The 26,438-nt window shown below is 43.4% G+C and overlaps 1 protein-coding gene across 1 annotated transcript in view; it reads right to left on the minus strand.

Annotated features, from left to right (window-relative positions):
* Positions 1-26,438, minus strand: part of SYNE1 (spectrin repeat containing nuclear envelope protein 1) — a 314,290-nt gene that overhangs the window by 134,996 nt on the left and 152,856 nt on the right. The window contains 10 exon segments of the mRNA XM_066615722.1: positions 420-614; positions 1,797-1,958; positions 3,212-3,379; positions 8,396-8,536; positions 9,607-9,801; positions 14,546-14,689; positions 15,227-15,409; positions 16,909-17,031; positions 17,621-17,806; positions 22,270-22,407. Of these exon segments, the coding sequence (XP_066471819.1) occupies positions 420-614; positions 1,797-1,958; positions 3,212-3,379; positions 8,396-8,536; positions 9,607-9,801; positions 14,546-14,689; positions 15,227-15,409; positions 16,909-17,031; positions 17,621-17,806; positions 22,270-22,407 (1,635 nt within the window).

Genomic DNA, 26,438 nt, shown 5'->3' on the forward strand with positions numbered 1-26,438 from the left:
TTTGGGGCTTTTAGACTCAAAAAAAATGTAATGAAGGGGGCACATGACTGAGACTTACAAATATGTGTGGTTTGGAGTGGGTAAATAGAGAGAAGTTGCTTCCTTTTTAAAACAATACTAGAACCAGGAGTAATCCAATGAAACTGATTGGTCTATCAGAGGCTATTATCAATGGCCTCTGTTTCTACAGTAGTATGCCTCTGGATACCAGTTGCAGAGGAGCAATATTGGGAGAGAAGTAAGCCTTCTCTTTTACTTGTGGGCTTTCTCAGGTGCAGCTGGTAGGCCACTGTGGGAAATAAGATGCCAAACTAGATGGGCATTGGCCTGTTGCAGCAGGGTTTTTCCTATGTTCTCAAATATGTCAGGAGTTTTCAAGCCAAATACCTTCTCTAGATCAAAACACCCTTTCACTGTACCTCAAGCAGCTGTCGTTTCCCCGAAGCTTTCATCTTAATAGTGGCCATCCTCTCTGCTAGGACAGTAAGTGTGGACTGCAGAGCTAACTGATCAGCAGCATCTGTATCCAGTGGTTCAGACACCAATTCTTCTGCTAATGATGTTTGCAGCTCACTGATTTCATCCTGAAGCATCAGAATTTCATCCATCAAAGCCTAGTAAAAGAGAAACAGGATAAACGTGCTCTCTGCATTTTTGAACAGCATATATGAACAAGCTGTGAAGCCCAAGCTGCGGTAGGGCTCTTCACTGCCAAGTACTAATGTTGGTTCCAAAGTAGTATTTATAAACTGGGATCAGCACACATAATCTCAACTCACATGCCAAATATAAAGTGAATGGGTTAAAAAAATACAAAATGCTCCTCAGTGAAATAAATAGCACAAAATGTAACATGATTCCATTAAAATAAGTGACTTTTAGTCACTGGATGCAAACCAGTAGGGTTAGAAACTACAAATGCAATCAGCAGAAAAATGCAAATCTTGTGCACCTGTGATGCTTTGGATCACAGTCACTGGCCTACATGACAGGTGAATGCCACAAATGTATATAATGCAGTAAGTTATTTTCTTTTAAAGAGAAAGTATGCACCCCTAATTGTACATGTACTCCAGAGAGCTCAATGAGATGTATCAAATAAACATGCATGTCTCATACTGCAAGATTCTGTACCAATTCATTTAATTGGTTGGAGGACTATTGCTGAGTAGCCAGGACATTCTTGATGTGGTTTCTACAAACCATGGATAGGATTTTCTAGGTTCTCTTTTTTGTTTCCATAGCATGATGCTAGCTGCCAATTGATATATACCACTCAGCATCAAAATTGCACTCATTTCTTAATTCAAACAGAAATTTTGAATGTCTGATTTATTTTCTGACCAACAAGCTTGACAGTTCTAAAAATCTTAGAGCAAGGCATGGAGATGCCAACTTATTCTTCATTTGGAGTTCAGAATTTTTCCAATATGATTATTCTTTATAATGGGACTGTTCAGATACTACTTGGACCCCAGAAATTACCCAGAAGAGGCTCAAGAACAGATCATGGTGGCATATTCCTTCCCTGTCTCGCATCACTGCTGGGAGATGGTAACACATGGACTGGAAGATCCATGGACTAAGTAAAGGCTTATCATCTAATACCTAATCTTTTCTCCCCCTTTAAAAAACAAACAAAACTAACCCAGCAGTGAATGGAAAACATTCTACAAACAAATGGAAAATTTGTATTTTGAGCACATGTTCAGGTTAGCCAATATAATGGTCAGGTATTAGAAGACCCAAGGCCTTCAACTTGTTAAGAAGCAAACAATTCAACTAATTTTTTTTACCTGATGTTCAGCCATCTGGCTCTCTGGACTCTTGCCAGTCTCCAGACTCTCATTTAATTTCACCTCGGTGGCTTCCATTTTTGTGGATATGGACTGGAGGGAGTCTTGGTACTTCTGCTGACGTTCAAGGGCTTCATAAAGGGTGCGCTGTTTTTCGCTGATCTAAGGGAAAAACAATCTAAATAATGAGTATATGTTTAGTCTTTTGGTTTAGTACTTCTTAATTCTATTCCATCTCTGTAGCATTTAGGGACAATATAAAAGCAGAAAGACAACTCATGATGTTGGCAGCTAAGAGATACTGAAGTCACACCCCAATTACGCAATTCACCTCTTAAGTACCATAGCACATTTTCAGCACAATCCTATGCATCTCTGCCTAGAAGTAAGCCCAACTGAATTCAATTAAGCTTCCTTCTAGATAAGTATGCATAAGATCATAGCTTAAGACTTCTTAGCCTCCCACCTGCCATATATGAACTCGGAGTAAAGTGTTTGGTCCCACATTACTGCAGGAATTAATAAAACTTCTACCAACATAGCACACAATCAATGCCCATCTCTTTAGGAACTTGGGATAAGAGGGGCCTAACATGGTTTTTCTTCTGGTTTGTCCTCATCACTTATTCCTACTTTTAAAGAATACAAACCACAGGATGATGTGCTGATCACTTTGCATAATGAGAGTGAACTCTAAAATTAATTTTTGGCCCAATCCAAAAGGACTTTTATGGCGCCGGAACAAGTACTGCAGTGGTGTAAACCCATTTATGCACCAGGTCACCTGGCCACCACTGCAAATGGCAAGCAGCTGGGTCCACAGGATGATGGATGATGAATGCCTGCCAGAGCAGGTAAACCCACACAGGGATGGAAGTGGGGAGAGGGTGAGACTGGAAGATGATGAGACAAGGAGGAGGATGGATCAGGCCTCGGAAAGGGGTGGGCTTGATGGCATCAGCACCTGTGGAATCCTAACCCCCTTCTTGGGTCAATGCAGGCAATGCTGAGTAGCTTCACTATTCCCTTCCATCACACATAAATGAGAGCTGTCACATACCTGGCAACATTGGCAGGGCAATTGGTACAGTCCTGTACATACCATCTCTGAGGTTGTAAAATCTTCCTATAGGTTCCAAGCCAGCTTGTGAGTGGAGGCTGTTTGCAAGCATTTTTTCCAGAGGGCCAACTAACAGGAACTTGTTTAGAGCTCCAACACTCATTGGATGCAGGCAGGTTGCTCAAAAATATTCTATAACTTCTGGGACTTGGATGCACTTGGAAAATGTATCAATGACCCCCTAAATCCTCTATATGGAAGCATCCTTTCACCTGAGGTTCCAATGGTTTTCAAACATTTTAGGCCATGAATGTCTTGAAAAAATTCACTTGCCCCATTATGCTAAAGAACTTACCACGTTCTTCAGTGTTTCCCAAGAACGCTGCAAATCATCCAACTTGGCACTGGTGGCTGTCTCTAATTCCAGTTCACATGACTCCTGGGTGGATGGGGTGCGGGGCTGAATCTTGGAAGCTTCTGTCTGCAACTGTTCAGCAGATAAGGCTTGATAATAAGCAATGTCCTATGAGCATGAAGCACAACATGGCACTTTCAAATAGAAGACATATCACAGTCCTGACACTTACAGTCCTACCGGGACATAGCTATAGTATGAGGGATACAATAACAAGCTCTTGCACATTAAAATTCACCAGTACTACACTGGGTTGCAATCCTATTTTTACTTACCTAGGAATCAGTCCTACTGACTATAATAGGACTTATTTCTGAGTAGACATGCATAGGATTGAACTCTAAGTAGCTGAAGAACCTTCCTCCTTCATACCCCTCCTTGACTGTGCTATCAATAAGGAAGGGTTGCTGAGCAATATCACCACAAATTTACCACAATCTTAGTATGATGGTACAACATAAAAAAAGCTACTATGCCACTATGGAGGTGGCCCCTCATTCACTGTGGCAGTAGCTATTCACCCGGGCTGACAAACTAGCAGACTCCACTTCCCCTGACAGCTTCAGTTCTCTGAAACTTCTAGCTTGGGCCCACAGGTTTGCTTGCTTAATCTCCCATGTTTCAAAATGGGCTGCACCAATGACTGCAAAAAACCTTAAGCCTGTTTTTAAAATGAATTATTTTACACCTGATGTTTTACAAAGACAAATGCATTTTTTAAATTTGGGAGTAGTCTTTTTGCTTGTCTGTCAAGAGCCATGCATCTCATACTGTCCCAAAATGTTAAGTTTGGAATTCTCCTGAGAAGTGGTCCTAAGTTGCCACCTGCTTTGCAGCTACCAGAACAGATTCTGTGCATAGTAGCATTTAGCAGAGTATAACATCTTTAAATATTACAGAATAGTATGCTACTATTCTGTTATTGCCACCCTCTTATATTACTATCTGCAGGGTATTAAGCACACACAGGTTCACATTAATACTAAATATTCAGATTTCTTTCTGAATTCGTGGGTGCCCTAGCTGCCTTGGGTGCCCTTTGGGGAGAAAGGTGGAATACAAATCTAATAATAAATAAATTTGATTATTTAAGTTTTGTTTTCTGAAGTTCCTGCTCATAGTTGCTACAGCACATTTGCTTTACAACTCAGAAAAATGGCATCTTCTTAAAAACTATTACTAATATGCATGTCTTTAAAAATTCTCAATAACATTTTCTATTAATTGCAAATACAACTTCCAGTACTTACATTTAAGACAGTGAAATGTACTCCTATATATTTAAATTATCTTCTTTCCTCCTTTCTATGTTCCTAATTGTTTCCTGTGATTTGAGCTGGCAAGTTAATGAATTATTTTGGTGATAATCTCATTTGAGCATCATCGGTTACAACCTGACTGTGGATCTGCCTTCCTCTTACTTTTTGAAACACCCAGGGTATGTCAACATCCAAGAAGAAGTACTGTTTGTATTTTTATCTGTTCATACCATCTGTTCTCACCAGTAACCACCATGATCATGCGGAGCACCTTTGCAATGACCCCTCCATAAAAACTGGTGAGAATTTCTCATTGCAAAGTTCAGAGACTTTACATTCCATGGATTCTAGAAACAAATCAAGTTCTTTTCTCCATTTTTAAACTCTCAGAGAGTTTAAAAATCTTCAGAGATCTTCACTCAGGGCAGCTTCTGTAATTATCATTCAGAAGTGCACTTCCCTATGGGAAAGACTCATAGTTGATCCTGAATCAAAGCAGCAAGCTAAAAATCTCAGAGACTCAGCATACCTGTCTCTAAACCAAAGTACGTATATGTTGGTACAGATGTCTCCAACTTACAATCTGGATGTATTTCAGAAGTTCATTTGTAAATTGGTTTTTTGGAACTTGGAATGCATTTTCAATTTTATTAATGTTTTTAGGCGAGTTGACAAAGGGCGCGATCCTGAGGTGCCCTTGGGCCAGCACAAGTCCCTTGCGCTGGCCCACGTGGGTCACAAACATGCTGTAAGGCACATTTACACCTCCTTGTGAATTGGTTAGGCCTGCGGGTGGAGGCATGCCGGCCCCTGGAGGTTGAATTCAGCCTCCATGCTAACAGAGCTACCAAGTCTTGTGTTGGCCGAGCTCGGCTGATGCAAGACTCTGAGGTGGGTGGGGAGGAGGCAGGAAAGGAGGCATTCCAGGGCAGGGGGAGGGTGGGTGGTGGGCGGCCCTGGGAGCAGATGGGCAGGGAGCAATAGGTGGGGCTGGGACCTGGCAGTTATGCCGGATTCCAACCCAATTCCCCAAATAGTGTGGAGTGGCTTCAAGCTGTTCCACTCTCCTCAGACTCGTGCCACCTCGGAGCTGCAGTGGTTTACCTGGGGGTAAGGGGAAGAGTTTGCCTCTGGTTGAGCTACTGTGGTGCCCTATTTTGCACTGGATACAGCGCAAGCCTCCTGACTTGCCTGGTCCAGCGCAAGACAGGATTGCACCCCAAAGCCCATTTAATCCAACTCTTGCGCTTTTTTCCATTGTCCCCACTCTCCTTTGTTCTCCTCTTCCTCTCTCCATCTTATCTTTGTATTCCACATTAGGTCCAGCCTGGACCTAATGTGGATCAGAGTTATGGATCAGGTCCACAACTCTCTTGGAACCAGTAGTAGCTTCTGATATTTTTACTAGTCAACACGGACCTCCAACAAGCATGATTAGAAGTGAAGAGCAACAGGAAAGCTAAATGTAATAACTATAATGGTGTGAAAATAATTAATGACTTAGGGCCGTATCCTATTCCAACTTTCTAGAACTGATGTTGCTGGGCCAATGGGGTCTATATTGCATCCTGCACTGAGGGGGCAGTCACGGAGGCCTCTTCAAGGTAATGGACCATTTGTTCTCTTACCTTGGTGCTGCATTTTAATTGCATCGGTACTAGAATGTTGGATAGGATTGAGCCCATAGAGGCCAATCTTGAACTCTGCACGTCTGCTTACCACTGGTGCACACTCTCGCAAATGTGCTGTAAGGCACTTTAGCAGGGCTTAGAGCTGCCCAGCACTGTAGCTAGCCCAGTATGAGCTCATGCTAGGCTAGCACAACTGGAAAGCCAGTGCTCCGCAGTTTGGTGATCGCCTGAACCAGTGGGTGGCAGAGAGGTAGGTGGGGGCATAGGAGGAGGCATTCCCAGGGCAGGGAGAGGTGGGAGAGGGCGGGAAGGAGACGTGGCATGGGGAGGGAGTGGGGTGGAAGGAGGGTGGGACCGGAGAACCCCACAACCTGACAAAGAGGCTGTTGATTCTGCACCAGCCCAAGGGCTGCACCAGCCTACGAACATCCCCTTCCCCCAAGGAGCCACCGGCGGCTGACTGGTTGTGCTCAGGATGCTGTGGCAGCCATTTTTAGTGCTGCGGCAGTCCTGTGCTCTGGGCAGCTCAGGATTGGACTGGTAGACCACAATCCAGAGGAGTGCTCAAGTCAGATCAAGGGACTTCCGCTGACCTTCAGGTATCGTACACATGCAGCAAAGAACATTCACACCACCGCAGGAAGTAAGATAATGCGTGCCAGCCTCCCTGTGCTGGAGTAAGTCCCGGGAAAAGTAAGTTCCTCTACCATTGGGCTGCCAGGGCAGGGGTTTGGGGAAGGTGGGAGGAGGGTGTTTCAGGGCAGGGGGGTAGGATCGGCTCCCAGCACTTAGGATGGATCCTAACTTCCCTCCAGAACAGCCCAGCCTAACTCTGGGATGTTCAGATCTGTGCCAGTGATTTACCTGGTGCTGATTTGAGTAGCCCCATTGCGATAGGTGTGGCAGTCCTCAGGGTAAAGGGAAAAATATCCCCTTGTTCCAAGTTGCACCACAGCCACCTTCAACCCTGCGCTGGATACAGTGCAGGCCAGCTGGCCTACCTGTTCCAGTGTAGGTTAGGATTGGGCTGACCTCTTGCTTTCCATTGGATGTGGTATCTGTGTGTTTTCAAAGTGCAGAGATGAAACGTCCCCCTTTCTTCAGCCACACAAAAAGATGTACTAATTAGTGCATGTGCGTAACTTTCATCACTGTTTTGACGCAATAGCTCCGCTGCCACCTGACGAGCTCTTGCCAGTTTACCTAGATTAGCAGCAAACACCAAAGGAATTCACTCCTCTTGTGGCTTGTGGGTGCCTGGTGTGCTGTAACAGCCACAACACATTTATCTGAAACAGTCCTTAAAAGAGACTCTAGCCAACACTCTGCTGGAGTTCAGCAGAACTGGGAAACTGCCATTGTACTGAAAGGTAACTGAGCGTTAGAAAGCTCACTGACTCACTATCTTCCTTCCTCTATTTGATTCTCTTAAACTTGTTTTGCCCTTAGTAATTTCCTTATTTTTACATTACTTTATAATTAGCTACAGCATCACAATAGCTTCATATCTGGCCTTATTTGAAGTGTGTAACAATTATAATGAATAAACTGCCCTAGCTCAGTTCCTTCCATTTACTCACTGCATTATATCCTTAGCTATCAAATAGCTGAAGGGAACACAATGATGGACACAAAGTACAATAGTGTCAATTACACAGAACTACTACATACCAATAAGTACTGAAACACAAGATCATGTTGGAAGTTAAATGATGGGATGAAAACAGCTTCATACAACATGAAAACAATGACACAATGAATATTTAAACTATAAAAATAATGGAAGACATCAAACTCTTGCTTTAACAACCTAAAGGCAGACAGGTAAAGAAACAGTGAAATGTTTCATCATGTTAGCACAATCTGTGTTTTCTCAGGATCTTCTCCAGTGCAGTAAATCTACTGAACGATTTCTTTCATCTATTCATATATTCTGTACCATTTCCTGTACAAAATATAGTTAAAAAAACAATAAATATTTTGATTTTGTAAATGAAAATGAGTGGCAACTTAATATTGTTGTGTTTTCATCATGAAATATTAATCGTCTTTCATGCACTGAAATACAATGTACCAAATCTAAATTAACCAAGAGACCAGCATGCTCTAGAAGCAGCTTGGGCTTTGACCCTGAGAAAACACTCCCAAGTTTTCTGACAAGACAAACCAGAGATTGCACACTGCGGAATGCACATGTTTCCAGACAACAGCTGAATTAATGACAGAGGAGATACCTGGTTAACGGAAGCATCTGTGTTAGCCACAGGTGAAGGAGAACGACAGGCAGGTGGAGAAGAAATCTCACTGTTGGTTCCCTCTTCCCCAGACTCCTCAGTAACAGGTGACAGAAGTGTGTGACAGCGACCAGCAGTCATCTGCCATGGAAGACGCAATCCCAAGGGGACAGGAAGATCATTGAGTCACTACAAGATGGGCTTTTTTAATGTAATCTTAAACATGGAGTTCAAACTCCATTTTGAAATGACCAGGTCACAATTTAAGTGCTTGGGGTTTCTTCCCATCCTTCTCGGGTAGCAAAATGCAAAGGAGGATATGGATTCTGCATCTTTAATAATTGTGTGAAAGAGGGAATTTTGGCAGACACAGCTTTCCTTAAATCCTCACCCTTGTGCAGTAAGCTGCTGCTGTCAAAATTCTCTCTGTTGCATGACTATTAGAGCAACAGGAGCACTGCTCTACTTCGCATCTGTTCAGCCTACATGCTGAAACTATATTAATAATGTAGCTGTACAATGACAGTTTGTTATATTGACTTATGGATAACTGAAATGAATATATATCTGAGAAATGTTGTAGAAGAGAAGCAGATCCATGTATAAAACAATGAAAGCAATAAACATACAATAATAAAGCATGCAAATTCCTCTCCTTTCCTAGGGATTTTAAATTTTTTTTTTATTCTAGCAATGATTCCATTGATAGTCAGGGTAGATTTTTTAAAATTGATGTACGTGAAAAATTTTATTTTTATGTGTTCTTCCCCCAGTCTGCACTTAGGTGTCCAACTTACAGTAATCACAGACTGGGATACTGGGGGGTGGGAGGGGGGGGTGGGTGGGAACCTACTAAACAATTACAAGAATAACCTCTACCCCAATTTATGATTACTTATAATAAATCTGATTTCAACTGAAGGTTTAGATGAATGATTATTCATATTTTAAAAGCTATAAGTGCCGAAAAGCATGCTCACGCATACTCAAAGTTAACAGACTGATTTGTATTATCCTCATACATAACTGGTTTGCACAGTGGACGCGACACAAATGAATACATTTGAGCTTCAGTGCATTATAAATACAGCACCCAGAGAGCTCATTAAAATAAAAAGGAATAACATGGACTGTGACAACAGTCTGCTTAATAGTGTTGGAAAGCAATGACAACTGCCTCAGACAAATTGCAGTATTCATGATTTACTTACCATAACCACAGAGGGGTGAGCTGAATGTGTTGGGAGGAGTTCTGAATCCAGCTCTTCCATTCCTTCTGAAAGTCCTTCCACTTCTGTCACTGTCAGCAGCATAGTGGCATGCTTGGCTTTCATTGTGAGCATCTTGCACTTGGAATTCAGGGATGCTATTTGCTCCTGGTAGCCTTTGATCTTCTGTGCCAGCTCCTGAGAAAACATTCCCCCGCCCCCTTGAGAATCAGATGCAGCATGTAGAGGCCATAGGACCGAGCAGCTATTCTGCTTCCGTTAGAGAGGCCGGCTTGCTTCTCTAAGGTCAGCCAATAAAATCACAGCTCTGAGTCTTAGAAGCCCTACATCAGCAACAGCAGTAGCTGAGAGGCAGGATGTTGACAGAGGATAAAGAACAAGTCAGGCTGCATCTCACTAAACAGCGAAACTAGTGAACAGAACACATTGCTGTACAACCGGAAAAGAACTATGAAAACCACTCTACATATGACTGACAGGAGGACTGTTTGGCAAAGTCATATTGTTATTTCTAAAGATCAGCTGATTTTGCATGGAGAATTTCTAAAATAAGCAAATTCTGTTTCCTTTTAAAAGCAAAGGAGGAAACAATCTCTCTCTTTCTCTCTCTCTCTCCCCCCCCCCCCCCGTATCGCAAAGCATGCTGAAACTCCCCAGATAGTGCATGCCAGGGAAATGATGTCATGTGACAACTTGAAGTGTAAAAAAAAAAAAAAAAAAGCCCACTAAACAGCCTTTCAGTTCTCCCCAGGCTGAGTAAAATGAACAGAGCTGACAGTAATGCACAAGGCTGCCGTGGATTAACAGTCACCAGCTTTCTTCTGCTTTATTTGAACATTCTGAAGGCCGTAGTTTGAGTTTGGCATTGCATGAAGTACTTTTTTCCTTATATTTTCTTTTGACTGATTCTTCAGAGATGTAACTTAGTTGGACCGGGATCAAATTACATTCCTGAAGAAAATATAAACAAGCTAATTTGGGAATAAAGGGCAAATCCTAAAGCTCTCGGTAACAGCAATGGTATGTTTAGGACTAGATTTACTGAATGCTGCATCAGGCTGGCATAGCAAAAATATTCCAGCACTGCACAAGAATGTTACTATGCACTATAGGCAGATTCACAAGACAAGTATTTCAGGAACAGATGGAACAGCATTATCTTCAGTGTACTGTACAGAAAGAAGTAAAGTCTTGTTTAAAAAAAAAAATTTAAAAGTTGGCTCTAATACACTTCAATAAAAGTTGCTCCTGTTTAAATGAGCTGCCATCTAGCCAGTTTTTTTCAACCTAGTTTGAAAGGTTCTTTATTTCTGGCATCTAGCTTAAAGCGCTTTCATCAATGCTCAGAAACATTAATGATAACACAGTAGAATAATGTATACCAACATACATCAACACAGAGAAATGTAAACAAAAGAAACAATAGCCAGGGAGTGGGCTGGTGAGGCAGAAGGTATCTAGCATGTTTACACAAACCCCATTTATTTCAAAAGGACCAACAAAAAGCTGCAAAGCTGCAGAGCAGCTTAGGAGGCACTATACTGCATAATTTGGAGCATAAAGAATGTTCCAGAAAAGACAGGTATGGACCTGTTGACCTGAAATCATTTTCAGGTGAGTTTAAGAAAGCAGCAGATAACATGCCTATGTTATACCCAGTTGGCTATAAGGTCCAGAGTTAGTGGAAGTCTTTCAGCCTCCTGCTTTGAGTGCCACAGCCTTTGTACTGATTGGACCTTTTTGCAACAGCTATTTTGACTTGAAAAAACAATAATCCAAACAATGCCTTGAACATAAAAGTACCACACCTCATGTTGCCCTTTGCACCCGATCACCCTGGTTCTGACATTTGAACTGTGAGAACTGAAAGTCTTTACGTCTTTCCAGTCCTTGAAATCAGAGTGGTCTGAAAAAAGCTTTTGTTGATGTCTTCTCCACAGTATCCCCACTACATATACCTTACCTGCATGGTGTTTTGCCTCCACAGCCAAGGTATATGTATGGCTTCCACTGACATAGACCATCATTCTATTATCCTGAGTAGTATTTAAATCACCAGGACAAACCTTGTGGGTGGAAGCCCTTATGTATACCTGGATTACTTTGGAACCACTTGTGAAGATTACAGCACCCATACTGAAAAAGTGGTAAAAGCATAGGGGCATCAGATAAGGTAAAAATGCTTTTGTATAATGCAGTGATTCCCAAACTAGTGAGTCGAAACCCATCAGCCAGGGAACCACTTGTCTCTGACCCTTTAAGGGGCAGGGAAGGGGAAGGCAACAACACAATCTCGAGGATCCTGCTGCTGCCAGGAATATTTTTACCTACCTGCAGCCAGTGCTACAGTCCTGGGGGGTCCAGGAAGCCCTGTGGAGGGCTCCCCAAGCCTGCAAACATCTCAAAAAAAGAAAAAAGAGCACTTCCAGTTCTATTGCAAAAACGGGAAGTGCCTTTTTTCTTTTTTTTTGAGATGTTTGCAGGTGCAGGGAGCTCTCCGCAGGGCTCCCCAGATCCCCCAGGACTTCAGTGATAACTGCAGAAAAGTAAAAGAAATCCCTCCCATCTCCAGCAGTAGTGTGATCCTGAGGATTGCGTTGCTGCCTACCCCCACCCTGTAACAACTTACAGTGCTCCCAACTCCCTTTTAGGAGCTTGGGAAGCACTGGTAAATTGTCTAGGAACATTTCACCATCATTTGTTTTTTATTAGACTCAAGCTATGTATGTATGTAAGTATTTAGTGGTAGTGTACAATTAACTCCTACAATCTATGATGTATTCAAAGTCAGAATTTTTTCATCAACATCAGTTCTGAAAACCTCACTAGTAGTAGTCAAAAACATAAGAACAACCCCACTGGATAAAGCCAAAGGCCCATCTAGCCCAGCTTCCTTTATCTCACAGTGGCCCACCAAATGCCCCAGGGAGCACACAAGACAGCAAGAGACCTGCATCCTGTTGCCCTCCCTTGCATCTGACATAGCCCATTTATTTCAGAGAAAATTAACTGGCATTTACTCAGTGTTTTCACTTATTACAGGAAAGTTTGAATGAGGACGAGTCCCTAGCTGAAAAGGAAGGCCCCACAGTATTATGAGAGGAACTGATACTGAAAATTGTTTGTCAAGTGCTCTCCACCTCTGCCCCTCTCCACACCTTTCTTTGGGAGCCATGGTAGTGGGAACTGCAACTAGTAGGCACAGTCCTCCATGCTGTCCTAGTCACAGAGAGAAGACAAGTGAGTGGGCAGAAGAAACCGCTTGCACATACTTTCGCTCAGGGCAGCACCAGAGAGATCAATCTTTCTCTTCATGCCACCCCAGAGAAAAAAAAGAATCCTAGTGGATTCTATGAATCCTGATGAAACAAAAGAAATCCTTGTGTGACTGTACAGTCAAATGGAAAAACAAAAGGAGCTACGCCGGCAAGAAGATACAGAGCAAAAATGAAATACATACCCAGGCAACCAGACAGTTATGCACTCACTGTGAGCAGACATGTTTTCACACAACTAATGTTAACATGTGGTTTGCCTATAATACAGTTTGCCCCTTCCAGTAATTACATATTAGTATAAACTTATGTGTTAATCACACTACTCAGTTTTTTGAAAAATATAACACTTCCTATTGTAAACCACTTCCATAATTAAGACAGGAGCAAGTGAAGAGAATGGAAGAATCACAGAGAAGTAGAGACAAACTTTGTAATATAATGGTGGAATGTATGTTTGCCTTAAGGCATTTATGTGGTTGTTAAATTTACGGAAATATATTTAAGATATTAGCATCATTGTCCATCATAGACAAAGATTTATCTCAATCTTTCCAATCGGGCAGTCAGAATACAATCCCTCCATACTGCTAAACCAGGGGTGTCCAAACTTTTTGGCAGGATGGCCACATCATCTCTCTGACACTGTGTTGGGACCAGGGAAAAAAAGAATTTACATTTCAAATTTGAATATATTTACATGAATGAATATATTAGAGATGGAACTTATCTCTAATATAATGAATGAAGGTCTTGCAATAGTTCAAGGCCTATAAAAGGCCTTGCACAAAGCAAGGTTGGCCTTTCTGCGCTGCCGCTGCTGTATCACAGACGTGAAATAGCAAGCAGTGGAGGGAGCCTTCATCTCGCAGTCCAAGCGAGAGGTTGAACATTCACCCTCATGCTGAAAACAGTTGCATCGGGCCAGCAAAGGCTCCAGCAAGTCTCGGGAGGACCAGAGGCTCACTGGAGACTGGGGGCTCCCTGCAGGCTGGATTGGGAGTGCTCGAGGGCTGCAAGTGGCCTCCAGCCTGGGGTCTGGGCACCCCTGTGCTAAACCATCACATTCAAACTGCGTGATGGAGGTGTGAGAGTGAAGTTCTGATAGTATAATTTTGGTTTCTCTGCAAGATCCCCACAGGACTGCAGATTACTGTACAGAGTCACTGAGAAGTATGTCATAGCATCTGGAATGGAGGCAGTACAGATGGTAGTGCACCCACAGAAAATGATTAAGGTGAATGGGGTGGCCACCCCCTTGGTATTTCCATTAGGAGTTGCCTTCCTTTGCACATATTCTGAGAAGGGAGGATGACAACAGGAAGTTGAGAAGTACCATACTTTCTCTTTCCTATGAACCATCATAGCCAATTTACACTTATGAAAGAGATCCTTTTACAAACAAGAAGGGATCTCGTACAAACTGGACTAGATGGGCCCTTGGCCTGATCCAGCAGGGCTCTTATGTTCTTAAGCACAACACATTCCTGAGAAGAAGGAGCTTCCAACAATGGAACAGTTGCTTTGCAGAAGGCTATATACAACTCACTGTTTGTGAAATAATGTTCAGGGCAATGGGTAAGGAAATTGATTTTTAAGTTTTATGCAGTAGAAATAAGCCTTGCATTATAAGGTAGTTGCATTACCTCATGGCGTGAAATCTGGGCTTGCAATTCATTGATGTTACTTGTTGCAATGGGCTTATCCTGGATCTCACAATGAGCTCTCTCTATCAGTTGCTGTAAGTGTTTCACCTCCTGTTCGTATTGCTCATACTGTACCACTGCTTCCTAAGGAGAAAGAAAGAACAAGGATAGTGTAGGCATATGGAAAAATATTGCAGCCTACTGCATTAATTAATCTTTTCTAACATTATTCAACACAAGGTATAAATGTTGGAAAAGTTAGATATTCTACATTAAAGACAAAATAGTTATAGAAAGTCTTAACAGCCCAATCCTACAAGGGACCTGTGCTGCTGAAACTAGCTTTCTGGCAGTGCAAGGTCCTTTGTGGCTGTCGCAAAATGCAGCATGCCATTCAGCATGGCTGGGTCATTGCCAAAAGAAGCAAGTGGTTACCACCATGCACCAGTGGCCTGGACAGAAACTCTGGCATTGGCAAGTCAGCATGGGGGCAAGAGGGAGGTGGATGGAATGGGGAGGATACAGAGGAAAGGAGGAGGGTAGATTGAGGTTGGGGAGTGATACTGGCAGTGGCAGTATCACCATTATCTATGTAAAAAAGATCAATATTCTAATATTTGTCTTTTCTTTGCATTACTGCATGAAGTTGAAGTAGGAACTTCACACCCAATTTAGACTTGCCTGCATTATATTGCATTGCTGGATTGCTGTGTGCTGCAGATGACTGGCATCATCCTGCAGCCTGAGGGCGGTGTGACATATTGATAAACTGGTGACCACTTCTTCAGGAATCCGTAAAGCACTCTGACAGACCTGGACCGCGTGAACCTTTGGCTTCAGTGACTCCATTTCTGACAGCAGATGCTAGAAATAAAATGGGGACAATCATAAACTTATACTGCCATGAACTTTAAGGATCTTCTTTTTAAGAAAGCAACATAAAATTTCAAAAGGTGAGCTATTTGTTTTACCATTAAATGATGCACTGGCAGGGCATGCTTAAAATGAACTGCAAATATCTATACATTTTTAAAAAATCATAAATGCAGTGATGAGTGTAACACTCCATGCTATGATTGCAATTTATTGCTGACAAGATTTTGCACTACCTTTTAGATTTAGATCAGCAAACTATATTTAGGGGGTTAGTCCTGGAAGGCATTTTGGAAGAGTTTGGAAACAATTTAACTATTCAGTGGGTAGTTCCAGTTGAAGAGCAGAACAGAGGTATAACCTAATTATCCACAGACTTTTCTCCCGTGCTTTTATTTCAACCAAGAGAAGGGCCCTTTAAATTAAAAGAAAAAAGTAATTTGACAATAGCCTTGTTAATGCGAGAGAGGGCAGTTGGCTGACAATCCATCAATCATTTTCTCTCCAGGCACTTAGAACAGCTTTACTCCAAGGCACGCGATGCCTCCCTTCTCCCTAAGCACATGAAAGTATTGTAAATGGCAGCGATTATCACCTCCTCCATTTTTATTGTGGGGGCTCCTGGTGAAGGGAGGGATTGCTGCCTCAGAGTGAAGCCTTTCTAAGCACCTGGAGAGATTGACTGCCTCTGTGTACATTACAAAAGGTTAGCAAGGCTGTTTTTAAATCACCTAGCAAAGGGACATGGTTTTTCAAATGGATTTGCTTTAATGCAATTTTTACCATCCACATGAGTTCCGAGAACTCACAAATAAAGAACCTTCACAAATAAAGAAAATCAACGTGTATGCTTATATTTTGAAATAGCTTCATTCTCTGAAATATATGTTTCTTTTAACAATACCATGAAATCAAAGTGACATCAGCTTTTCAATGAAATGGCTTTTCAGAGTGTCATTGATAACGGATACTGGAGAAAAATGATCTTCAGGTCTATTGTTAGATATATCCAGTGCTGAAAGGGACCATTCTTACAATCATTGCTCCAATTACTTCCCTTAACTAGAATATGAAGATGACACATAGGGCATGTTAACTCCCTGTCTTGAAATGGAAAATATAATTATGGGTTAGTTCAGATGACAACACATCCATTGGCCTCTCTGCATCACATGGGAGAGGTGTATGTGTTCAGTATCCCCTCCCCCTGGTGCACTGTTCAGATGTGTGCTGTTGAACCACACTCCCATGTGATTGTGGTGAGAGGAAGATATGCTGATCAGAGGATAGGTTCACACACCTGCTGCTCCCAATGTGATATGGAAAGGCAGGTGATCCTATCGTCTGCCTTATCATTCTAGTCATTAACACTAAATTTAAGTAATACTTTAAGCCTAGCAGTCTCAAAAGCTTTAACAAAAGTGCTGACAGAATTAATTCCTTATAGTTATCCTTGTCTGAATGGCATATTCATGATGAAATCAATCTACCTGTCGGTGAGAGAGTTGTTCTTTCAGACTCAAACGACCGATCTCTGAAGATGTCAGGGTGGCTTGGGCCTGTTCTAAAGCTATTTGAAGGGCCTTTACCTCAGTTTCAAATTTCTTCAAATCCTGAAAGATAAAATTCATAGAACAAGAAGAAAAAGCAGCATAAAGACTGTAAATAATGCAAGTAATGTGCACCAACTCTGATACTATCATATGCATTTTCTAACACATTGTGGATGCCATTCCAGCCCACTGCCTGATTCACAGCTCCATGTGGGTGTTGGTGCAGATCTTCCTATCGTGGAAGCTGTCCTATTACTGGAATTCACTACACATCCCTCCACGCCTGCAGAGCTACCCCTTCCTCTATAAAGTGAATGGGATACCCTTTGGAGACAGAGGAGCTCCTGCAGAAGCCTGGGCTGTAAAGACAGCGGAATTTGAGAATGGGATTTTTAGAAATAGTGATTCTTTTTTTCAATCTAATTTTTCTAGGACTAACATGCATAAAGCATTGAAAGTTAACATATCCAGGCAGAGGCACAAAACTGAGAAATTCTTGTACATGGCAGCTTCCCATTTGTTCCACTGGGATTTGCATAGAACTTTCCAGGGGACAATGTCCTAGAGGTACAGCACTATTAAGTACTGCAAAGACAAAAAAAAATATACACACTCTAGATAGCAACTAGATATGGGGCATTTTCCATACTTTGGCTGCATCCTGAATATTCTGCAATCGCTGTTTGATCATATGCTGTAACTCTTCTGTTTGCCGTCCAAGCTCTGACACTTGCTGAGACATCCCTTCAGTAGAGTATACACTTGCCAGGTATTCTATCTTTTCATTCATGGCTTCCAGATCCCCATGGATCTCACCAGACTCTTCAAGCATGGCCTGCATGGAAGAAATCAGTGGAATTTGTTTTCACTTTCAGACCCTGATTCAGGTAAATTTTAGGCTCAGTCATTCAAGCACCCAAATTTATGATACTGATCTTTTTAAATCACATGGTTGAACACTGCCACAGATCTTGGCATGAAGGCATTATCATATTAGATTTTAACAAGATCACAATTTTATTCAAGAGCTATATCATGAAAATTAAGGGTGCAATATTAACATGCCCTTGTGCCAACACAAGTCCCTTGCGCCAGCCCACAAGTGTCATAAAAGTGCTGTAAAGTACTCAGCAGGGAGATAGGCTGGTACATGGATGTGCACCAGCCACACCGCGCCAATGTGGGCCTTAGGGAGAGGGTGAGTTGCATTGGCTGGGCTCTGCCGACACAGGGGTTGGGGGGGCATGGGGAGGCGGCGGGAGGGAGGAGTCTCAGAGCGGGGTAAGGGTGCGTGTTCCCAGGGGCAGGTGGGCAGGGTGTGGGAGGTGGGGCCAGAATCTGGCAGTTATGCCGGATTCTAACTCTGTTCCTGGGCAGTCCTGGGCTGCCTGGATTTGCACCACCTCTTGAGGTAATGTAGATCTGAGTAGCCCCATTGGAGCTGCTGTGGCTTTACCCAGGTAAAAGGAAGTGATTCCTCTTGCCCTGGGCTGTGCCGCTTTCAGCTCTAATCCTGCCTTGGATGTTGTGCAGGCCTCCTGGCCTTCCTGCTCCAGGGCAGATTAGGATTGCACTGTAATATTATTAACTCCAAATCCTGCAGGATTGAAAGGTTCTACTAGAGTATCTGAGACAAAGGAGGTCTCAGAATAATCTCTTCCATGCCTAGCTGCATTTAGTCCACAATGATCCCACCCAATTCAAAAAAATGCCATTGGAAAATCTTGGGAGTACTACTGCTCATCAGCACTGCTGAGCACAATGTGACATTGGGTGAAGGGGGGAGCCTCAAGCAACCAGGAAGAGGCTGCAGGCAACTTGAAAGACTGCCTGGAGCCCTCCAAATGCAGCAGTTTAGCTACGCAAGGGTAGGAAGAGCTATTTTCAGCTTTTTTCTTTACTTTCCTTTTTAAAGTGCGTCCCCAGTATCCTGGGAACTGCGGATGCTGGGGTATGCCTATATTTTTATAGGCTGGCGCATAACATTAAAAAGGTGGCAGAGCAGCTTTTAAACTGATCCCTGGGGGAAGGCCGACAGGAGCCGAGGGGCATCCGGTTCGGGACTCCTCATCCCTATGGGATGAGGATGGGGAGGTTAGAGAACAACAAGACAAAGGCAGGGTAGGAGAAGAAATTGGGAAAGGTAGGGAGATGGGATGTGATAGACAGTTTGGCACAATGAGAGGATGCGGGGACAAAGGAGCGAATAAGCAGCCCATCCTGGGGCATTCCGTGTATAAATGCTTTTATGCGAATGCCCGAAGTCTACGAGCAAAGGTGGGAGAACTGGAATGTCTGGTGACAAGGGAAAATATTGACATAGTGGGCATAACGGAAACCTGGTGGAATGCGGAGAATCAGTGGGATACCGCAATCCCGGGCTATAAACTCTACAGGAGGGACAGGCAGGGGCGTGTTGGAGGTGGGGTGGCCCTTTATGTTAAGGAAGGGATAGAATCCAGCAAAGTAGAGATTGAAGGTGGGTCCGACTCCACCGTAGAATCTCTGTGGGTTAAGTTACCAGGCTTGAGCAGCGATGTAATACTGGGGGTGTGCTATCGTCCTCCAGACCAGAAATCTGATGGGGACCTTGAAATGAGGAAACAGATCAGGGAGGTGACAAGGAAGGACAGGGTTGTAATCATGGGGGACTTCAATTATCCTCATATTGACTGGGTCAATTTGTGTTCTGGTCACGATAAGGAAACCGGATTTCTTGACGTGCTAAATGACTGTGGCTTAGATCAGCTAGTCACGGAGCCCACCAGAGGACAGGTGACTCTGGATTTAATTTTGTGCGGTACGCAGGACCTGGTTAGAGATGTAAACGTTACTGAGCCATTGGGGAACAGTGATCATGCTGCGATCCGTTTTGACGTGCACGTTGGGGAAAGAATACCAGGCAAATCTCTAACAAAAACCCTTGACTTCCGACGGGCGGACTTCCCTCAAATGAGGAGGCTGGTTAGAAGGAGGTTGAAAGGGAGGGTAAAAAGAGTCCAGTCTCTCCAGAGTGCATGGAGGCTGCTTAAAACAACAGTAATAGAGGCCCAGCAGAGGTGTATACCGCAAAGAAAGAAGGGTTCCACTAAATCCAGGAGGGTGCCCGCATGGCTAACCAGCCAAGTTAGAGAGGCTGTGAAGGGCAAGGAAGCTTCCTTCCGTAAATGGAAGTCTTGCCCTAATGAAGAGAATAAAAAGGAACATAAACTGTGGCAAAAGAAATGTAAGAAGGTGATATGGGAGGCCAAGCGAGACTATGAGGAACGCATGGCCAGCAACATTAAGGGGAATAATAAAAGCTTCTTCAAATATGTTAGAAGCAGGAAACCCGCCAGAGAAGCGGTTGGCCCTCTGGATGGTGAGGGAGGGAAAGGGGAGATAAAAGGAGACTTAGAGATGGCAGAGAAATTAAATGAGTTCTTTGCATCTGTCTTCACGGCAGAAGACCTCGGGCAGATACCGCTGCCCGAACGGCCCCTCCTGACCGAGGAGTTAAGTCAGATAGAGGTTAAAAGAGAAGATGTTTCAGACCTCATTGATAAATTAAAGATCAATAAGTCACCGGGCCCTGATGGCATACACCCAAGGGTTATTAAGGAATTGAAGAATGAAGTTGCAGATCTCTTGACTAAGGTATGCAACTTGTCCCTCAAAACGGCCATGGTGCCAGAAGATTGGAGGATAGCAAATGTCACGCCTATTTTTAAAAAGGGAAAGAGGGGGGACCCGGGAAACTATAGGCCGGTCAGCCTAACATCCATACCGGGTAAGATGGTGGAATGCCTCATCAAAGATAGGATCTCAAAACACATAGACGAACAGGCCTTGCTGAGGGAGAGTCAGCATGGCTTCTGTAAGGGTAAGTCTTGCCTCACAAACCTTATAGAATTCTTTGAAAAGGTCAACAGGCATGTGGATGCGGGAGAACCCGTGGACATTATATATCTGGACTTTCAGAAGGCGTTTGACACGGTCCCTCACCAAAGGCTACTGAAAAAACTCCACAGTCAGGGAATTAGAGGACAGGTCCTCTCATGGATTGAGAACTGGTTGGAGGCCAGGAAGCAGAGAGTGGGTGTCAATGGGCAATTTTCACAATGGAGAGAGGTGAAAAGCGGTGTGCCCCAAGGATCTGTCCTGGGACCGGTGCTTTTCAACCTCTTCATAAATGACCTGGAGACAGGATTGAGCAGTGAAGTGGCTAAGTTTGCAGATGACACCAAACTTTTCCGAGTGGTAAAGACCAGAAGTGCTTGTGAGGAGCTCCAGAAGGATCTCTCCAGACTGGCAGAATGGGCAGCAAAATGGCAGATGCGCTTCAATGTCAGTAAGTGTAAAGTCATGCACATTGGGGCAAAAAATCAAAACTTTAGATATAGGCTGATGGGTTCTGAGCTGTCTGTGACAGATCAGGAGAGAGATCTTGGGGTGGTGGTGGACAGGTCGATGAAAGTGTCGACCCAATGTGCGGCGGCAGTGAAGAAGGCCAATTCTATGCTTGGGATCATTAGGAAGGGTATTGAGAACAAAACGGTTAGTATTATAATGCCGTTGTACAAATCGATGGTAAGGCCACACCTAGAATATTGTGTCCAGTTCTGGTCGCCGCATCTCAAAAAAGACATAGTGGAAATGGAAAAGGTGCAAAAGAGAGCGACTAAGATGATTACGGGGCTGGGGCACCTTCCTTATGAGGAAAGGCTACGGCGTTTGGGCCTCTTCAGCCTAGAAAAGAGACGCTTGAGGGGGGACATGATTGAGACATACAAAATTATGCAGGGGATGGACAGAGTGGATAGGGAGATGCTCTTTACACTCTCACATAATACCAGAACCAGGGGACATCCACTAAAATTGAGTGTTGGGCGGGTTAGGACAGACAAAAGAAAATATTTCTTTACTCAGCGCGTGGTCGGTCTGTGGAACTCCTTGCCACAGGATGTGGTGCTGGCGTCTAGCCTAGACGCCTTTAAAAGGGGATTGGACGAGTTTCTGGAGGAAAAATCCATTATGGGGTACAAGCCATGATGTGTATGCGCAACCTCCTGATTTTAGGAATGGGTTAAGTCAGAATGCCAGATGTAGGGGAGAGCACCAGGATGAGGTCTCTTGTTATCTGGTGTGCTCCCTGGGGCATTTGGTGGGCCGCTGTGAGATACAGGAAGCTGGACTAGATGGGCCTATGGCCTGATCCAGTGGGGCTGTTCTTATGTTCTTATGTTCTTATGTTTTGGTATAACAATATGTGCACTGCCTTTCAGCTATTCTCTAAAAAAATGTAACAATTACACTCACTTGATGAGACATAAATTGATCACGAAGCTGAGAAGCAGAATTCCATGTGATGTTAGCATGTATCAGGATTTTAGCTTTTTCAATCCATTTCGATATGAATTCCAGCATTTCATTATATTCATCTAAGTGTGAAGATGCCTGTGAACACACACAAAAAATACACTTTAATAAATCTGATGCTCAGTCTTGTATAAGATAATACTTTTGCATCTGAACTGGTGTGATTAGATAGTGAATTCAATTTACTTCAGCTCTTGTAGTCTTTTGGTATTACATTACAGTACATTACTCAACTACTATTCTATTATAAAGCTTATGTTAAAATTAATATATCTCACATATGTACATTATGCAGCCTTCTTAAGCCAGATGTCACTATTTTTCAAATATTATATAGCAAAATTAGAACCTATTAATGTAAAGTATGGGTATACCATTACACATGCACAAAGCACAATCTGCTTCTCTCACAAATAATTGCTCTCCTCATTCTACACCAGTTAATTGCACCTACTTAATTCTTCATTCAACTTATCCTTTTTCATAGTGTAACATATTGACCCTATAATAAAATTCCTTTTAAAAGTAGATTTTGCAAGCCATTATCTTGAACAATACCCACCTAAGTGGCACAAGGCAAATTTTTATCAGCTTTTCTTAGGTTTCAATGAATTCTAGTACCTAAAACTCAATTGCACTTAGAAAAATCAATTACTTTAAACAGAATGAGCATTCACTACTAAATGAGCATTAACATCCCCATAGAATTACACAACATTAAATACCAGTTCATTAAAAATCTGAATGAAACACCACCAGGCTTCAATATCCTGTGCTCGGTGGCACTGCTCTGTGCTGCCGAACACTGTCGCAAACGTGCCGTAAGGCACATTTGCTAGCCTCGCTGCCGGGCTCTTGCCTGTGCTAGCCCAGCGCTGGCTGATGCTGGGCTAGCGCGGTCATAAGAACATAAGAACATCCTCACTGGATCAGGCCACAGGCCCATCTAGTCCAGCTTCCTATATCTCACAGCAGCCCACCAATTTCTAAAATCAGGAGGTTACACAAACACATCATGGCTTGTAACCCATAATGGATTCTTCCTCCAGAAACTTGTCCAATCCCCTTTTAAAGGCATCCAGGCCAGATGCCATCACCACACCCTGCGGCAAGGAGTTCCACAGACCAATCACACGCTGAGTAAAGAAATATTTTCTTTTGTCTGTTCTAACTCTCCCAACATTCAATTTTAGTGGATGTCCCCTGGTTCTGGTGTTATGTGAGAGTGTAAAGAGCATCTCTCTATCCACTCTGTCCATCCCCTGCATAATTTTGTATGTCTCAATCATGTCCCCCCTCAGGCGTCTCTTTTCTAGGCTGAAGGGCCCAAACGCCATAGCCTTTCCTCATAAGGAAGGTGCCCCAGCCCAGTAATCATCTTAGTCACTCTCTTTTGCATCTTTTCCATTTCCACTATGTCTTTTTTGAGATGCAGCGACCAGAACTGGACACAATATTCTAGGTGTGGCCTTACCATCGATTTGTACAACGGCATTATAATATTAGCCGTTTTGTTCTCAATACCTTTTCTAATGATCCCAAGCATAGAATTGGCCTTCTTCACTGCCACCGCACATTGGGTCGACACTTTCATCCACCTGTCCACCACCACCCCAAGATCTCTCTCCTGATCTGTCACAGACAGCTCAGAACCCATCAGCTTATATGTAAAGTTTTGTTTTTTCGCCCCAATGTGCATGACCTTACATTTACTGATACTGATGCGCATCTGCTGCCCAGCTTCCGCATCTTGGCCGTCTCCAGGACTGCCGAGCCGCGGCACGGTAAGCAGGGGCGGGGTCAGAGAGGAGGCATTCTGGGGAGGGGGGAGGCTGGTGGGGTGGAGAGAAGGCGCGGGGGGCATGCCGGGGGACAGAGGGAGGCGGGTCCGTGGAGCTCCGCTCTGCAGGATGCAAAGCGCTCACGGAGGGCTCGGCACCCTACATGAGCACCTTTACCATTGTTGGGCTGCTTACCTTACCTGGGAGAAGGGAACGAAAGTCCCCTTCTCCCGAGGTGCCTCCCACGGTAGTCCGGGGCGCGCAGGATCTGGCAGCAGCCCTTCTCGGTGCCGCTGATCCTGGGTGCCCCGGGCAGCTCTGGATTGGGCTGCCAGTCTCTGAACTGCTACTACATAGGATTTGTCAAGTTTTAGACTTGGCTTTAAAGACTACCTTGTCCTCCATATAAAAATTTCCAGCATTTGTTTTTTTCTCCCTAAAGACAATGAACTTTTCCATCCAGGCTAGGCATTTTATTTACAGGACACTTTGGCATTATTTTACATAATGCTGCCTTTTTTGTGTGCCATGACCAGTAATGAGACGGGTGACCCACTGTTGGTCCCATCCCCCTCTTGAGACCCTACCTGCCCACTCTCTGCCCCTGTCACCGCCCACTCTCAGCCTGTGATGATCTCCCAGCACTGCAACCAAAAAGTCTTATTAGAGAGAGAAGAAAAAGTGACCCTGAAGCCCGGCACTAGCAACCGTTTTCAACCATTTTCATTCCCATAAGTTACCACGGTTGGAGGGGAAGATGGCGGCTAACTACCCCTCTCTGCCGGCAGCTCTTCCCCAAGGTCGGTTCTAATCTTATTGTAAACATGATAAATAGGAACCAAATGCCTGGCAAAGAGAAAAAAAGATTGCGGAGAAGCCCTTGCACAGAATGCTGCTAAGAGGAAGGAAGTTTGAGAAAGAAGGGAAAAGAAACAACAGAGAATCACAAGCTTCTTCCTCTCCCCCATCATTGGCCCTGAGCATGTTAGTCAATCTTACAGTGGGGAAAAACAGCCTGTGAATCAACCCTGTGGTGCCATTTTTTAAACCCCCACAGGCCTTCTGACTTCTACTGCCATTGTGGCATCTCCTGGAGCTGTCCGTCAGACCAACGCTGGAGCCCAGGTCGATGGCCCCACTGTAATAGTAAATCCTAATGGTTCAATTTATGTTTTGGAACCAAATTTACAGGGAGATCAATCGATAAATAAGATCACTCAGAGCTCTCCTGTTCTGTCATCTGAGACAAGTATAGATTCAACAATTAAGGAGATGGAAGTGAGTGAGAACATCCAGCTACCCAAGACTGCACCTATAAATTCTCAATGACATTCAATAGACCAGTGTAAAAGTAAGGCTAAATTCATAACATGGAATGTGAATGGCTGGCTTGGTTCTTCCTGGGACCCTTCCATAAGAGAATTTTTAGCTAGCAAGGATGTTATAATGCTACAAGAAACTTGGATTGTTGGAGAGTTGTCATATAATGGTTTTCATGCATACTCTGAGGGGGCTTTGCCCAGTTCTGGGCGTGGCAAGAATAAAGGGGGACTGTGTGTGCTGATTGCAACCTCATTATGTGCTATGGCTGTTTTGATTCAATTTTCTCAGTATGAACTGTTAATAATCAATGCATATCTGCCCCCGCAAAGAAAGAAAATTCAGACCAGGGAAATGTGGCTTGATTTTGAAGAATACATAGCAAATCTGATCCTTTTGTATCCTAATGCACACATGGTTCTGCGGGCTGACTTAAAAGCTAGAATGGGCCCAAATGACTGTATGTTATATGCCCAACAAAGGGCTTGCTTACCTTCCGAAGGACAAATAGGTCTCCCCTTAGTACACAGCTCTAAAGATTCAAAATCCAATTATGCGGGCTTACTTCTGAATCAAATGACCTTAAGAACCAATTTATAGATTCTGAATGGCTCTTTTGGGAAAGACTGCCCAGCAGAATTTACTTTTGTGGCTGGAATTAAGATGAGTCAGATAGATTATTTTATAGTTTCATCTAGTTTGCTCCCAGCATTGGAAGAATTAGAGGTTATACCTAAATTTACTAGCGATCATCTTCTGATTTTATTGTCTCTGAACCTTCCTATACATCATTCACGAAGTGCAGATTTATATATTCCTCTACAATCTTTAGAGGGGGGAATATTCTCACGACATAGACGGTCTCCACGATTGAGTCAAGAATTAAGCAAACAGTTGGCATCAGAATCTTTGCAATCTATCCAGGCCGCTTTTTTACTTGGAGATCTTCGTAGAGGTATTAGACCTTTACGAAGATTTAGTTAGCAAGCTGAAGCAACTTTTGACTAG

The sequence above is a fragment of the Tiliqua scincoides genome, chromosome 1, assembly GCF_035046505.1.
Source record: "Tiliqua scincoides isolate rTilSci1 chromosome 1, rTilSci1.hap2, whole genome shotgun sequence".
Taxonomy (NCBI): Eukaryota; Metazoa; Chordata; class Lepidosauria; order Squamata; family Scincidae; genus Tiliqua; species Tiliqua scincoides.